Source organism: Eublepharis macularius, chromosome 17, assembly GCF_028583425.1.
Source record: "Eublepharis macularius isolate TG4126 chromosome 17, MPM_Emac_v1.0, whole genome shotgun sequence".
Classification (NCBI taxonomy): domain Eukaryota; kingdom Metazoa; phylum Chordata; class Lepidosauria; order Squamata; family Eublepharidae; genus Eublepharis; species Eublepharis macularius.
The window spans coordinates 31,073,596-31,089,958 of record NC_072806.1 but is presented as its reverse complement, the minus strand read 5'-3'; the positions used below and the strand labels follow the sequence as shown (position 1 = coordinate 31,089,958).

Genomic DNA, 16,363 nt, shown 5'->3' with positions numbered 1-16,363 from the left:
CAGACGTTTTGTAGTTGCACCCATTCCAATGGTGCCTCCAGTCTTAAAAAGGTTGGGGACCCCTGGATTAGATAATTGAAGTGTTGTTTGTGAATTCGGAGATGGGGTTGGATTTGAGAGGCTCAAAGCCTTCTCCCTACCTCTCTCCTAGGTTGGATCACTCATACTGCCTTGGCCACAGTTTCCCATTTGTTTAATGAGTATGGGAACAGCCTCCACCACATGGCGATGCAGAACAAATGAAGAGACTGTTGGAATGTAGGCTGCAAGGTGTGACATTCAGTCATTATGGGGTTAATGTGTTTACCCAGTGGGCTCTTGTTTTTTTTTTATTTATTTATTTATTTTTTATTTTTCAATATCTAACACACAAAACTACTACATACATACATAACCTACAAAACAGTAACTACAAAAGACTACAATAGCACACGGGATGGGAAGGAAGGGAAAAAAAAGGGGGGGGAGGAAAAGGGGGAGGTAATCTACAAACACTAAACACTACGTTTCATGTTTTCCCTTCATACTGCCATTATTCAAAAGTTAAAGCTTTATATTATATTGATGGAGTGGTTGACCTTACTAAATGCAAATTACAGTTTAATTTCAAATTAAATTTTTCTTCCCCTCCTGGGTCCCGGACGCAATTCTCTCTGAGCAGCTGCAGCCGCAGTGCTCGTTTCCTCCCCCTCCCCCTCAGACTTCTCTTTTTCATCTTCCTTGGTGCACTGGAATTCTGGATTTCTGTCCTCAAAATCCCTTAGTTGATCTTCTGATAATATCTTAAAGGCTTGATCTTTGTGACTGAACCATATTCCTTCCGGGAATAACCATTTGTACTTTATTCCACGTTCTCTCAGAAGAGCTGCAAACTTTTTATACTTAATACGTCTTTTCCGAACTAGAAATGGGACGTCTTTCAATATCTTAACTTTATTACCCAAAAAGTCCAAATCCGCATTGTATGAATTATATAGGATAGTGTCCCGGATCCTCTTAGATGAAAAATCGATGATGATCTCGCGCGGCAACTGACGCTTCATTGCATATTTTGAGGTAGCCCGACGGGCTTCCAAAATGGCGCTTTTTACTTCTTCTTTAGTTGCCCTCGCGGGTGTCGCCAGTAGTTCCGAGACAAGACCCCGTAAATCCTCGTTTTCCTCCTCTTTCACATTCTGGAGGCGCAAAATTGTCTGTGTTCGTTCCACTTGTAGCCCGATCAACTGATTCTCCACCAGTTTAAGCTCTTTATTCGTAGCCTTCACGAGTGACGCACTTTCCCGAGCAGACTTCTCTGCCCCCCCCCTGCTGCTTCCTTGATGGTTTTCACTTCGCTCTCAATTAAGCCCACTCTTTGATCTGTTTCATTCAGCTTGTCAACAAAGGGTTTTATAGCTTCACCAACCGCCCTCCGTACTACTTCCTCCAGCGATTCTCCCTTTAGGGCAGCCGAAACTGACTTGCCAAGGGCAGGACTTTGTTTTTTTGTTGCCATTTTAGGGGGGGGGGGGCACCAACTGAATTTTGAAACTCTGCAAAGGGGAAGAATAAGCCTTCTTAGCTTCAGATCCCACCTCTCCTTCACGTACGCTTGTAAGAACAGAAGGAATTCGCTTACTTGTAGGCTCTCACCTAATTCTGCTCTTTGCCGTTCTCCATGGCCTGGCAGCACTCGAGGCGCCGCGCACGTCCGCCGGCCTCCGTAGGGACAAACGGGCAATTAACCCCCCGCATTGATTCCGGGGGGCTCTTCCCGCAGCGTCCCGGACTCAGCCTCCCTCACTGGGAGTTTTGGGGGCTAATCTTCGCAGATCAGCTGCCCGGACAGGGTGCTCGGGCGCTTCCTCTCGAGCCAGCGAAGAGGAGCGTCCGACATGGCTGAGAAAACGAAACCGAATCCAGTGGGCACTTGTTTGTATTGACCTGGAAGGGAAACCTGGCACAGAGCCAATAGACTTAGCCAAGCTACAAGTGACGAATCACACTTGCCTGGCAAGTGAACAGACTCGCGTGTATTCCTCCCTGTTCACTTGCCATTCGCTTGCACTCCAGAGTGCAAGTGAATGGCAAGTGAACAGGGAGGAATACACGCGAGTCTGTTCACTTGCCAGGCAAGTGTGATTCGTCACTTGTAGCTTGGCTCTAAGCTATCTCAAAACCCGGGAAACTAAGATGTGTTTGTAAACTGTTACTGGTCAATTGGTCAGGTAACTTTTCTTAAAAGCAAACAAAGCGTCTGACTCTCTATTGATTCAAGATCCATTGCAACTCTGAATTTAAATCATTTTTGACCCCCTTTCCCAACAAAGAGCACCTTCATAGTGACGTTCAAAACTGCAGGGGAACCCTTTCCACATGACCCTGTCTGCTTCCAGTGGCTCCAGGGTCCAAATCGGGGATTATATGGAGTTAACAAATAAAAGCCCGTATGTTGGGGTTTGGTGTACAGATATTTTCCAAGATTTGGTACCAAGTGTTCACCATCTAGACCAATTGCTCAGTAGCCCTGCTCTGTGCTCTCGGGCTGGTTATGGCTTTGGATTTTTAAGCTGGAATTTTCCTTGTTGTCCTCTGGTCTCTTTGCCATTCTCGTTGGCCACTCCATTTAGTTTGTTAACCCCGAGGCTCCTTCATGGTCCATAGCACAGGAAAGCATTTGGAAATGCTTTTAAATTACCAGGGAAGCTGATCCATAAATGACAGCTCGGCCTGGGCTGGATGTGCCTGTGAAACCCATTTGAAAGATGGTTTGGGGGCAGATAAGGAACTAAGCAAGTCAGGAGGGGGATGGAGACTGTATTGCATTTATTAGAAGGTGGGGGACAAATTCTTCTGGATGAGCTGCCAGCTTTTCTTTCTTTCTTTCTTTCTTTCTTTCTTTCTTTCTTTCTTTCTTTCTTTCTTTCTTTCTTTCTTTCTTTCTTTCTTTCTTTCTTTCTTTCTTTCTTTCTTTCTTTCTTTCTTTCTTTCTTTCTTTCTTTCTTTCTTTCTTTCTTTCTTTCTTTCTTTCTTTCTTTCTTTCTTTCGTTTTGAATATCCTCATTTTCCCCTTGCCAGAAACAAATCCATAAATCTTGATTGCCCCACCAGTGTTTTTTGTGGGCTGACAATTTCTCCAGCATTCTTTTTGCACCAGCTTCATAAAAGTGGTGTGTGTGTGTGTGTGTGTGTGTAGAATAACTGAAACAAAAGAATTGTCTGGGGTGCAGGTGGCTCTTTTGGTCCTGCTGTAGGAAGAGCCTGTAGAGGCCTTGGCAGAGCTTCTGTGGGGTGCTTGGTTGTCGTCATAGGATGGGCGTTCTGAATTCTGTAATCTGCTTTTATTGCACTCTCTGTCTCTTGGCCTTCTCTGCATCGAGGTTGCTGTTAAAAGCTGTAGTTTGAACCGAGCGCTACCCCCAGCAGGTTTGATGCTGACTTGCGTGTATGCTGAGATTCCAACAAAGGGGCTTATGTGTGTGAACCGAGGTCCAGGATCTTCTCTGGAGCGCCACAGGGAGCAGTCTTGATGCTTAATGGTTTATAAAGCACCTCGAAGTTAAGGTACTATGCAATTTGTAGAGAAAGCAAGTCCTACCTGCTTTCTCCTTTCAGGCATTTTAGCTGCTGACTCCTGCGTGATGAATTTCACGCAAGGGGAAGAAGTGGCAGTCCCCTCAGGTAACAGAATAGAGAGCATCCTTGAGGACTTGACATAGCAAATTCCAGCTTTGAATGTCCATTTGTGTAAAAAAAACAAAAAAACAAAAGAACAAAACACCCTTCCCTGCAAATGGAAACCTAGCACAGCAGGGAGAAAAGCTCCACTCCCTCTCTTTTCTTACTGTGCTGGCTTTCTGTTTGGAGGGAGATTTAGTGGAGGATTTAAAAAAATGGGCTGCTTCCCCTGCTGCCTAAGTGAAACGGTCCATTCTACCACCTCGTTCCCTTGAAAGTAAACTGGCGGCTTAGTCTATCATAGCCATAGAGTCTAGCAGCACCTTGGCAACTGACAGGTTTATTACAGCTTTATTTTATTGCAAATTTATTTAACCCTAGTAATCCACAGATTAATCCAGTACGTGAATGAGCAGCTAGGGAGAAGAGACAGAGAACTGTTTCCACGCCACTTTTTCTTACGGGCGAGCCATTAGCCACCTTCAGAAACGGAGGTGTCTTGTGAAGGGAGAAGGGTTTCAGGTTTGGGGGCTGTGCCAGGGCCCTGTTTGGGACGTGGAGCTGCCAGCAACTCACCTTTGCTCTACGGTTCTTTCTTTTTTAAAGTGCAATGAGCCAAAGGGCACATTACTTTATGAACAGGATCTGGAAATAATTCCTTGCGTCCATTCAAGACCGCTCACTTCATGGATGGGGGCTGGCATCATTGCCTAGTTACGGGAATCCCAGGAGATCATTACAGAAGCTTGATTTATTGCTGTACACCAGTTCCAGTTGGATTCCCCCCACTGCTTGATGTATGCCGTGGGCGGGTGGGGGGGGCCAAAATAGGGCTCTGGCCCTACCATATATAATATCAGTGTACACCAAGTCTGATATTTTTCATGCTGTGGATCCCAGGGGAGATTTTAATTACTAGCATTTTAATCAAATGTAAATTATAGCTTGCGCAAAGCCATCTCCCCCAAGCAAAATGTTTTGATTCCTTGATGATGTAACTGGGCGGGCGGGCGGGCGGGGGCTTTTTTTGCTTAAAATATATGCTGCTTGGTTTAAGTATTCCAAAAGTGCCCACAAGAGGGAGTACTTGGCTGTCATTTCTTCCTCAGGAATGGTATCTTTATAAAGCCAAGCGCCTCCATTCTTGCAGTGGAAGGAGATAAAATGGGGGCGGGTGGCAGGTGACATTTAATTTCTAAGCAGAGAAACAGAGGAGTTAGCCATGTTAGTCTGTAGTAGCAAAATAGAAAAGAGTCCTTTAAGACTAACCAACTTTACTGTAGCATAAGCTTTCGAGAATCACAGTTCTCTTCATCAGATGCATGCATCTGACGAAGAGAACTGTGATTCTCGAAAGCTTATGCTACAGTAAAGTTGGTTAGCTTTAAAGGTGCTACTGGACTCTTTTCTATTAAGCAGAGAAAGGTGCTGAGGTTTGCAAATAAATGAGGGTAAAAATAATGTCCGTCTGTTGGAGCGAAAACAAAAAAAGAATCTTGTGGTACCTTACAGACTACCAGAGTTATTTAAACTGTATTGAACTGTACTGAAAACTTTATTGCTCCTTTTATCTTATATGCTTTATTTTCTTTCTTATTTGGAAAAATAAAAAATATAATTAAAAAAAACCCCAGCTTAGTTATCAATAAATTTGGTAGCCTTTAAAGTGTACCACAAGAGGACTGCTTTTTAAAAAAACAATTGTTGTGTGTGTTGCTGGTGCCCCAAGCCTCGCCCAGAGATGGCTAGTCTTGAGGCCAAGTATGTAACCCAGTCATGGTACCTGTGGATGGGAGAGCCTGAGGTGAACATGGTAAGGGTAGAAAAAGATGTGTGTTACATGCAGCTCTCACTTCTGGTTTCCATGGGATGTTGCCATATGCCAGGCATTGGAGCACAAAGCAGGAAGTAGAAGCTCTGTTGCGCATGTGCTAGGTAGAGTGGTCTGCACATGTGCACGTGTGCTTGTGTGAAGGAGCCCATGTTTCCAAAACGAGAGTCAACAACACTCATATAGCCCTCTCTCCTTCCCTAGCAGGACCTGCTGATTAAAGTTTTTAAACACGGCTAACAAGTAGTAGCGTATACCCAGTCTTAGACTGAGTACACCCCGTCTTAAGTTGGGGGTCTTTCTGACAAACTGATGGGAGTCCAGTGCAAGGTTGGAAGGAAGACAGAGGCAGGGATTTTGTAGAATAATCCAAGGGAGTTTATTGATAAGGTATGAGCGTAGAGTCAGAGTGATATTGAAGTACATTGCAGCACCAGAAATACTAAGGAGCCCACCGATACCTCTGCTCAGTCCTGACGCTTGATCCACAAAGTTGAAAGAAGGAAGAGAATGAAGAGGAGGTGTTAGAGGGAGCGTGTAGGGAGGTGTTTATTGATTCTTTTCTGCATGGGGATGTCATCTGAGAGGGATTAAGGACATACAGGCTTCCAGCAGCCAGAGCAGACCTCAGACTTGCACCAACCTGGAGGTTTGGCATCCCAAGAGTGCCCACATGGCAAAGAGTGTCGAGTGGGGATGTGAGAAGCAGTTCAGGCAGTAAACCCAAAGAGAGATCCAAGCATGGGGGGCAGGTGTGAGGGCAAGAGCTTAGACCCTTAGGGTGCTGAGGCTCAGTTCCAAAGCTGAGCCTGAGATGGGACTGGGTGGGTGATGGGCAGTTCTTGTTAGAGGAGCAGGGAGTAACAGGGGCACCAGTTTTGATTTGCATGGGGCTGGAGGGATAGTTAAAGGAAGGCTCTCGATTGGCTGACAGGGAGGGAAAGGCTCAAGATGGAGAGGAGGTGGAAGAATTGTGCAGAAGGCACACAAAAGAGCCGGGGCATCATCAGGAATAGCCTTCTTTATTTTCCAGTTGAGCTTCTCTGGAGGTAATTTTTCTGCTTTTCTGCATGATGCTTTGATGGGCTTGGCATGTTTTTATAATAGCAGCTACTGAGCTGCGTGTGCTTAATTGAGTCACATGTACTTGAAACTGCTTTGTAGTGGCCGATCAAGGTCAGTCATGTCTACTCAGACTGGCAGCTGCTCTCCAGGGTCTCAAGCAGGGTCTTTCACATCATCTACCAGATTCTTTTTAACTGGAGATGCCGGGGATTGAACCTGGGACCTTCTGCATGCAAAGTGCAGGCACTTCTACTGAGCCACAGCCCCTCCCTCCTCCTACAGTCATCCCTCTAGGGTTGTCCTTTTGTGCCAAGGCAGTCCCTTGCTGTGGTCAAACTAGGAGGCCGTTATACTCCATGATTAAAATTTGGTCATGCGGACGTGATTGGTTGATGCTGATTTTCAGGGCTTTTTTTCTGGGAAAAGAGGTGGTGGAACTCAGTGGGTTGCCCTCGGAGAAAATGGTCACATGGCTGGTGGCTCCGCCCCCTGATCGCTAGACAGAGGGGAGTTGAGATTGCCCTCTGCGCCGCTCAGCGGCGCAGAGGGCAATCTCAACTCTCCTCTGTCTGGAGATCAGGGGGCGGGGCCACCAACCATGTGACCATTTTCAAGCGGTGCCGGAACTCCGTTCCACCGCGTTCCATCTGAAAAAAAGCCCTACTGATTTTCCTGCCCAGTCTTAACCTCCTTTGCCTTGCGTGCACACACACAGCCTCTGATGGAGAAGCATCTAATTCTTTTGATAAACAGCTCTTTCAGAAGGAATGGCCAAGACATTTCTAAGGTGACCAGGCAGGTGAGCTTGTTGCTGATAAAAGAAGAATGGGGATTGGGGCCGCAAAACGGAGGAATAGTGGTCATGGCAGTTGCCAGTTGTTCTGGCCACCCCCCAAATTGCCCGTTCCATTGCCCCACAGCTTCAATTGGGAACTGCAAATGTCACTGCAGTTTCATTGAGTTTCTGAGCCCATCAAGAATGCCCCAGAGGCTTTTGGAGCCTGCCACTCATTCTGTGCAGAAATGTCAGAAGTGGCGTGTGGTGACCCAGGCCAGCCTTGGCTTCGCCCCCAGAGCCGAGCAAAATGGGGGCTGGGGCCAGACGCTGCATGTGAGCCCTCTGTGGGCCGTTTTGTGCTGCCCTATCCCCATGTTATTTTAATGCAGTTTAGATGCTAGTATGATGTCTACTTGATTTTCTGTCACTTCTTTCCCCCCTGCATGAGTTTTTGCACATTTTATCTCCGCGAGTGCCCTGTGAGCTATGTGGGGCTGAGAGATTGTTGACTGGCAACTCAATTATCTTTGATACTTATTGGGAGGTTGAGCAAACGATGAAGAGGAATTCCTTCTTCTTCCCCCGTGCAGCACGCTGCTCCTCTTGAAGTCCAGGTTCCTGAGAATGTCTAAAATTTGTGTGCCGTTTACTCTCGTGGGCGTTGACGGAGCCGTGCAAAAAAGCAACCTTGGTTCCTCTGTATAACTTGGTGCCTTCGTGTAACTTCCCCCCCCCACTCCCAAAGCACTAGAACTCGAGGGCATCCAGTGAAGTTGATGGGTGGTAGATCCAGAACAGACCAAAGGAAATACTTCTTCACATGAGTGATTAAAATGTGGAATTCGCTGCCGGAAGATGTCTTGATGGCCGCAGGCCAAGACAGCTTTAAAAGGGAATTAGATTCCTGGAGGGTAGGTATATCAGTGGCTACTGCCAATGGCTACTAAAGTGAACCTCCCCATTCAGGGGCAGTCAACCTCTGAATACCAGTGAAAGGGGAAGCATCAGGGAAGACCTTGGCCTCTACGCTCTGTGTTGGCTCTTTGGAGTACCTAGTTGGCCACTGTGTGAAACAGGATGCTGGGCTATATGGACCCCTAGTCTGGTCTGATCCAGCAGGGCTCGACTTACGTTCTTAAGCCTGTCCTGGCCCCCCAGCTGTTCCATGGTGCATTGGTCCTTTGACCTTTAAAGGGCAACTATTTCCTATGGATAGAAGTCCGGAAGTCAGATCTCCACCCAGTGACACAGTAGCCATTTAAAGTTTAAAGGTCCAATGTGCTGTGGCCAGTCTAGAGGTGGCGACAGACTTCCTCTTGCCCCCCCCCCCTGCCTGTGCCTGCTGCCTCTGGTGGGATGGTGGTGGCACTTAGGGTCATTACTTCTCTTGGCTGGCATATCAAGCTCTTCTGGCCAAAGGAAATAATGGCCCTTTAAAGGGCCCATAATCTACAGGTTGGCTGTGGGTCCCTATGCACTTCTGCTTCCTCCTATGAAGGGACTGAAGGATGGCACACCTCTAGCAGTCTGTGCAAAATTTGGAAGGAGAGGGGAACTAGAACAGGCATTGGTGGTCCCATTTTGGAAATCTGCAGGTATTTTGGAACTCCAGAATGCACACTGAATAAGGAGGATTTTGATGGCACCCACCCTCATTGAAGCTCTGTCTCCCTGCTGCTGTTTGCACCAAGTGCACCTCATTATACTGAGGTTATGATGAGCGGGATCTACTTTCTCTCTCTACTTTCTAATCTCTCTAATATTAGACATCTCTCTAATATGTGCCATATCCCCAGAACTGCTATGCATAAGTCCACTGTGAAGCAGAGGGGGCTCAGCTAGGCGTAGGAATGGAGAGGGGAGGGGATTCCAACCCTCTGGTTCCTCCTCCTCCTCTCCCAAGACATCTCCTTCCCAGCCTGGGAAGTTCCCGCTTCCACTATCCTTGCCCTGTTGGACTACGGCAGAATTTCCTCCCTGCTCTGGGCATTGATGATTTCCATGTTGTGGAGAGCGAGGAGTATGTTTTACCTCCCTTTCAAGGCTCGCTTGCCTCACTGGGCTCCCAGAGTACATTCATTCCCTTATGTCACTGAGTGGGAACTTTGGTGTGACTGACAGATCGGAAATGAGCTGAAACGTATGTGTTTTGATTGTGTGTGTGAGTGTGAGAGAGTCATGTTCCTTTTTTTAAAAAAAAATCATGCACAGACAGACAAAACCTTACAGAGACACTTTTCTGTATTAGTTCTGGGGAAAACCAGGCAGGATTCTGAGAAGGGATTTTTGCATCTGCACTTTTTCTGCAGGTAGAGATTCCACCAAATACATACTCCACTGCAGACCTCTCTTCAAAGGCTGTAGCGTTCACCAGCAGGCTGTGCCTTACCCCTGCCCCTTGCCACGCTGTGCGGTAGAGATGTCTCCGGACAGGCCGTTTTTAACAGCTTTGCTGGCCCACCTAGTCTCAATCAGTGGCTGTTAGTACCATCTGTGGCTGTTGCAGTTGGATCTGATGCCTCAGTTTGTCCTCCCAGCTACCCCCAGCGTGCCCGAATGGTGTTGTTCTCTTATTAGGAGGATTGATTTCTGTGGCGCCCCCACAGTCCCCACCCCATCTCATTTGAAAGAGTTCTTAATTTGTCTGCTTCAGCAATGTGGATTTGCTTGGGGATTTTCCTTAGGGCTGGGAGGAGCGCGTTCACCCCAAAGCCTTTGTTACTCATTTGGACACCCATGGCTCAATCTAGAGATTGGCAAGAGCTAGGATTTTAGTGGGGGGGGGGCTGGCCTAGCAAGAGGCCCGCTGTCAGGGAGCTGAGGCTGCTCCCTTGACTGGCAACAGTCAGGGTTTTTTTCCAGCTGGAACGTGGTGGAACAGCGTTCCGGCACCTCTTGAAAATGGTCACATGGCTGGTGGCCCTGCTCCCTGATCTCCAGACAGAGGGGATCTCTAAACTCCCCTCTATCTGGAGATCAGGGGGCGTGGCCACTGGCCATGTGACCATTTTCACCAAGGGCGATTTAAACTTTAAAAAACTCCCCCCTTGTTCCAGCTGACCCTAAGTGACATCATTGTGTGGTCCTGAGTTTCACCACTGAGTTCCACCACCTCTTTTCCTAGAAATAAAGCCCTGGCAATGGGTAAAGAGTAAAAACAAACAAAGCAGCGATTTGGGAGCGTCTTCTGATATCTTGTCTTCTCTAGTACCACCTGTAAAAGACAAAGGAAGAAAGTCACTTAAAAGGACATGAATATATAGATTAGCAGTACTTACCTTGAGTCTTTGGGCATTTCATTGTAGAAACTTACCTGTTGGACATCTTCCTAGCTGAAGTTGTTTACTGAACTTGTTGAATTCTTTGCATTGGAATAATTGATGTATGTGTTCACAGTAGTTTATGTTAACTTAGTAATATACTTATTCACTTCATATTTTCAGTGTTCCTCATTTTATTGAGTGAAACTTATTTTTATCACCTTCCATGTGTGGTTTTCACCCTTTAGAGTGACATGAACAGGTAAAGAGTGACATTCACTCCGTTGTGCAAGCAGGGAGCCCCATTACATGCTCCCTTTCATGCGTACCCTTAGACACGTGTAGACTCTCTAACTTGGGTTATGATCATGCTCCCAGAACCATGACCAATTGGGGGAAATTGAGCTTGGTGTCAGGGGAAACTTCCACCCGTTTCCACAGCCTGGCTCGCTTGGAAAACCAACACATGTGCCAGTGAGGGTGCTGGTGGAGCAGAACATGTGGTTTAAGGATCTTTACCAGGATAGCAAGCAAGCTCCAAGTGCCTCTAATAGGCTACCAGAAACCGCAAAACAGCCGGATCGTTTCCAAAACAAGTTTTAGAATGATTGAGGAAAATATAAGGGTATAGGAATTGAAAAGGTACTCAGGCATAAGAACAGCGAGATGGTTGTATGGAGAAGGACATGTGTGTGAAGAGAGAGGAGAGAAAGTGAAAGAGAGAGAAGCCTCTGATTGAGTGAGAATTCTGGGCCCAGGAATGGTCAAAGGGAGGAGTGGTAGAGAGAGGGATTTAAAGAAGGGAAAAGGAGAGCGTTTTTAAGAGAAAAGGAATGAACAAAAGAAGTGTACCTGCTGAACTGGGCAGAGTATATTGTCTGTGTCCATTTTTCAGAGATCAAGAGTAGCAAACTTTAGGACCAAAAGGTCCTGAGCAGGGGTCATTTCATAGAAAAAGAGCTACTCATTAGCATAACTCATTAGCATATGCCACGCCCCTTGACATCACTGGAAATGTGTCATTAGCATAATTGATTTACGTATGCCACACCCCCTGACATCACCTATCCTGGCTATTTTGGACCCAATCCTGGCCATTCAGGGCCAAAATTTGGCCCAAGATGGCAAAAGGGGGCTGAAAATGGCCAAAAAGGGGCCCAAAATGGTCAGGATCGGGGCGCTGCTGAGCGGGAAAGTTATCCACCACCCGTCAGAGGCCCAATTCAGGCTGTTTCGGCCTCAATCCAGGCCGAAACGGGCCCAAAATGGCTGAGAGTCAGGTGGGCGGGGCCACCTGACATGTGACCTCTTTGGGGAACTACTGAAACTGCATTCCTGCACATTCCCCCTCGAAATGAGCCCCGGTCCTAAGGAAATAATAAGGTGTGGCAGGCGCAGCAGAGAGATGCTCCTTTGGGGCAAGAAAACATCCCAGAGTTCCAAAGAAAGAAAAGCCGAATTGGCAGCCAATATGCCAGCAGAGCGGATGAGACGGCACAGTTTTGCCTGGCAGAGCAGCAGCAGTTACAACACCTGGCACAAAGGAATACCAAAGAAATAATTGTAAAGTTCAGGCATTTGGAGGGAGTCCTGGAAGGGCCTCTATGGATTTCCTTGCTCTCGCTGAGTTAAGGCGCGGGGGGGGGGGGGGGGCTTCCCAAAATGGTGACAATAGATGATTTCATCCAGGCTCAAGTGAGCCTGATCTCGTCAGATCTCAGAAGCTAAGCAGGGTCCGCCTTGGTTAGTAATTGGATGGGAGGCCTCCAGTGAAGACCAGGGCTGCAGAGGCAGGCAATGGCAAACCACCTCTGTTAGTCTCTTGCCATGAAAACCCCACCAGGGGTCTCCATAAGTCAGCTACGACTTGAGGCCTGGCAGGGTGGAGGCTTCAGCTGTGCCTGAGGCAGGTTTGTAAGAGACGTTCAGGCAAGGTCATTAAAAGTAATCAAGCCTGATTGGTTGCAGGATAGTAGGCTGTTTCCACACTGCTTACCTTCATCCAGAACGCTGCGAAAAAACCGCAGAAGATAGTGTCTTCTCGCGCGAGTTTTGCACGACATCGTGCAAAACTCGCGCGAGAAGACACTATCTTTTTTGCAACAGTCCGCAGCGTTCCAGATGAAGGTAAGTAGTTTGGAAACGGCCGTAATTTGATTTTGCACTCAAGAAGACTTGGCATTTGCTGACAAAATCACATAGACCAAGGTGGGTTCCTGGTTTTGCAAGCCCGCCTTGCCTATGTCAATGGGAAGGTATCCCGGTGTCCGATCCGTGAATCACTCTCCCATCCAAGATTTTGGCCACTCGTTAGCATAGTCTGAATGCAGCAATCCTTGATCAAAGCAAGGCATGGCTGGCTAGTTCCTAAGGTGAGTTTAGCCAAGTGAGTTGGGGCAGCCACACAGCACGTATCTAGGAAGTGGGACCTTGGTAACAGCATGTTGATGGTGCAAAGGATGCTGGGACAGAGTTTCATGTGACCTGCCTCATCCTCTTATGCCCCTCATTGGCCATGCCTCCATTTTTCTGACTGATATAGTTGTATATTCCCCCTAGGGTTGCCAGCTCCAAGTTGGGAAATTCCTGGAGATCTGTGGGATGAAACCTGGAGAAAGTGGGGTTTGGGGAGGGAAAGGACCTTGGCATGGCACAATTCCATAGAGTCCAACCCCCAAAGTAGCCATTTTCTCCAGGTGAACTGATGTCTGTGGCCTGGAGACCAGTTTTAATTCCGGGAGATCTCCAGCCACTAACTGGAGGCTGGCAACCCTAATTCCCCCCTTCTCCACCCTGCCCCAACGATGCCTTAATAAGTCGTTTTTGGCTTTTAAAATAAATCATACGCACTCTTCTTTAGCCTTTTTAAATCCTGCCTGTTGTCTTTGCTACCAGTCCCATTTTATGGCTTTCCTGTATGGCATTTTAATGTTATAAACAGTTATAATGCAAAAACAGGCCTTGGTTGTAACATCCATTCTACTGCTGAAGCTTGGTTAGGGAAAACCACAATTTTTTCTTCAATGCTGAGAAAACTGTGCAAGAACCTCCAGCTTTGGAATCCAGAATAGACACAAAAGTTCATTTCTATAGTTACCCAGTTATTTTTTCCCAGGACTTTGTGCCAATCTGTATATTTGCAAAGGCCAGCCAGTCTTCAGACAGAAAGGGGTGCTTATTCAAGGAAAAGGTGGGAAAGCATCTGCCAGGAAAAGGGTTGTATTAGGGCCACACTTCTTCGGGATGTAAGGCTTGGGATTGTTTATTCAAATGAACAACACATCCATGCCTGCAGAAAGCTAGAGCATCAAGGAGAAGGGTGTTGTGGGAGCCAGGGCCATAGTGGCAGGACACAACCAGGTGTATGTGTGTTCTAGAAGCCAGGGCCCCAAGGTCAACAGCTGGAGCCTCGAAGCCAGCAAAGCTGCTGCGTAAAGAACAGCAGGCAAGAAGTTACTGCCCTGTAGATTGATCTGAGTGTTTCTATATGGCTTAAACAGTCGGAATAAGAACGTCAGAAGGGCATTCTGTTCCATCACTTTGTTTCTCACTAATCAGATGAGTAGTCACCAGCCATGTGACCATTTTCAAGAGGTGCCGGAACTCCATTCCACCACATTCCTGCTGAAAAAAAGCCCTGCATAAGAGCCAATGGCCACTGACGTATCCATCTTCCTCAGCATTTTTTGTCTTTTGAATGGTGATAATTTTTCTTGTCTCCTTGTTTTCCAGAAAGTCTGCACCAAGTGTGGTATTGAAACTCTGGGGACGTCAAAACGGCCTCTCTGGTTGTGCAAGATCTGCAGTGAGCAGAGAGAGGTGGGTCGACGGTGGAAGGGAATCTTTGGTGTTTGCAAATCCCCCCCCCCTTCCCTGTTGTTTAGCTAGAACCATGGAGATATGTGGGTTTTCACTGGATAAAGGTCAAACCAGTTGTCACATGGGAATACATTACTGAGGTCTTCCACAGTAAATTTAGAAGTAGCTGTGTTGGGGTGCTTATTTGATCAATAATAATGACACTAACATTAATAACAGCAACAACAACATTCGATTTATGTACTGCCCTTCGGGACAACTTAACACCCACTAAGAGCAGTTCACAAAGTGTGTTATTATTATCCTCACAACAATAACCCTGTGAGGTGGGTGCGGCTGAGAGAGCTCTGAGAGAGCTGTGATTGACCAAGGCCCCCAGCTGGCTTCAAGCGGAGGAGTGGGGAATCAAACCTGGCTCTCCGTATTAGAGTCCTGCTGCTCTTAATCACTACACCAAATTGGCTCTTGTGCCCCATGTGTTTAAGCCTTCACACAAATTCTCTGTCCTAAATAGCTCCAAGCCAACTTCAGCTCTGCAGGAGAGTAGGATAGGGAGGCCATTCAAGAAAGAGACTCCTCACAGTTGGATTAATGTAATGTGCTCTACATGGTGCTGCCCCGGAAGATGACATGGAAACTGCATCTGTTCCAGAATGCGGCAGCTGAACTTTTGTCAGGGGCTAGCCATTGGGAACATATGTCGCCCGTTTTGAAGCAGCTACATTGGCTGCCGGTCTGTTTGCGAGTTCAGTTCAAAGTGCTGGTTGTTATAACCTTCACAACCTGGGACTCACATATTTGAAGGACCGTCTCCTTCCATATGTCCTAATGTGCCAACTGTGATCCTCAGGCAGGCATTTGTGGGCTGTCCTACCTCTTAGGGTGGCCTGTCTGGCATTGACCAGAACCTGGGCCTTTTCCGTTGTTGTCCCTGGTCTGCGGATTGTGCTTCCTGAGGAGGTGAGGGGAGCCCCCTCCTTGGAGATCTTTGGGAGGCGCTGCAATACTTGCTTATTTGCCAGGGCTTTTGAGGGAGTGCAAAGGGCAGGCATTTTTAAGGGGCAAAGGGAGGGAGATTCTTGGGGTTTGTCATTTTATTTTGGTTTTAAATTGGAAGTGTTTTTAACTATTATTGTAAGGTGCCCTGAACCACGTGGAAAGGCAAGCTATAACTGTTTTCACAAAATAAATCAATAAAATGTTCTGCGGGGACATCTATCATTCATTTTATTATTTAAGAGATTTTCTGCTTTGAAGTGCTCAAAAGCTGCTAACAATCAGAGTCTGCAAAAAATTAATTCAATATAAATACAGAAAAGTTAAAAAAAAATCATGTTTCAGAAAATGAAAGGCCCTATCTATAATTAAAAGGCAACTGAAGTAATTAGGTGCCTAAAAGAGGTTCATGCTTGCGTAGGGTTTCCAGTCCAACCCTGAGGGCAGGGGATCACCCATTCCCACCCTCCACCCCCGCTCCTGCTTACCTGGCCAGTGGGGGAGGCACGGGCCTCCAGGGGGCATGCTCCCGGGCGGTGTAGTGCGCTCCCATGGGCCCGATTGGCCCGGATTGGGCCTGAACCAGCCTGGAACGGGCAGCTATGGAGCATGGGAGTGCTCCCGTGCGCTACAGTGGCCTGTTCCAAGCCAATTTGGGCCCAGTCCAGGCCTATTCGGGCCAAATCCAGGCCCAAATCCATCCTGATCCGGGCCAAATCGGGCCCATTTCGGCCCCCCACAGAGTGTGGGAGCGCTCCCGGGGGCAGCTGCAGCCCGCGCAATGACATCACTTCCCAGAAGGAGGATGTCATTGCATGGGCCCGGGAGCGAGAAACAGAAGATAAGGTAGATGCCAAGTCCCCCGCCTCCTGCTGGGAGGACAGGGGGACCTGGCAACCCTATGTTAGCGTCAGGCAGGTCTGAGTGGAGAAGGGATTCTGTAGTTAGGGCCCCACC

General features: G+C 47.4%; 1 protein-coding gene across 1 annotated transcript in view; it reads left to right on the top strand.

Moving 5' to 3' along the window:
* Positions 1–16,363, top strand: part of RPH3AL (rabphilin 3A like (without C2 domains)) — an 80,274-nt gene that overhangs the window by 29,951 nt on the left and 33,960 nt on the right. Inside the window, exon 5 of the mRNA XM_055002055.1 lies at positions 14,324–14,410. Within this exon, the coding sequence (XP_054858030.1) occupies positions 14,324–14,410 (87 nt within the window). The remainder of the gene's footprint in view (positions 1–14,323; positions 14,411–16,363) is intronic.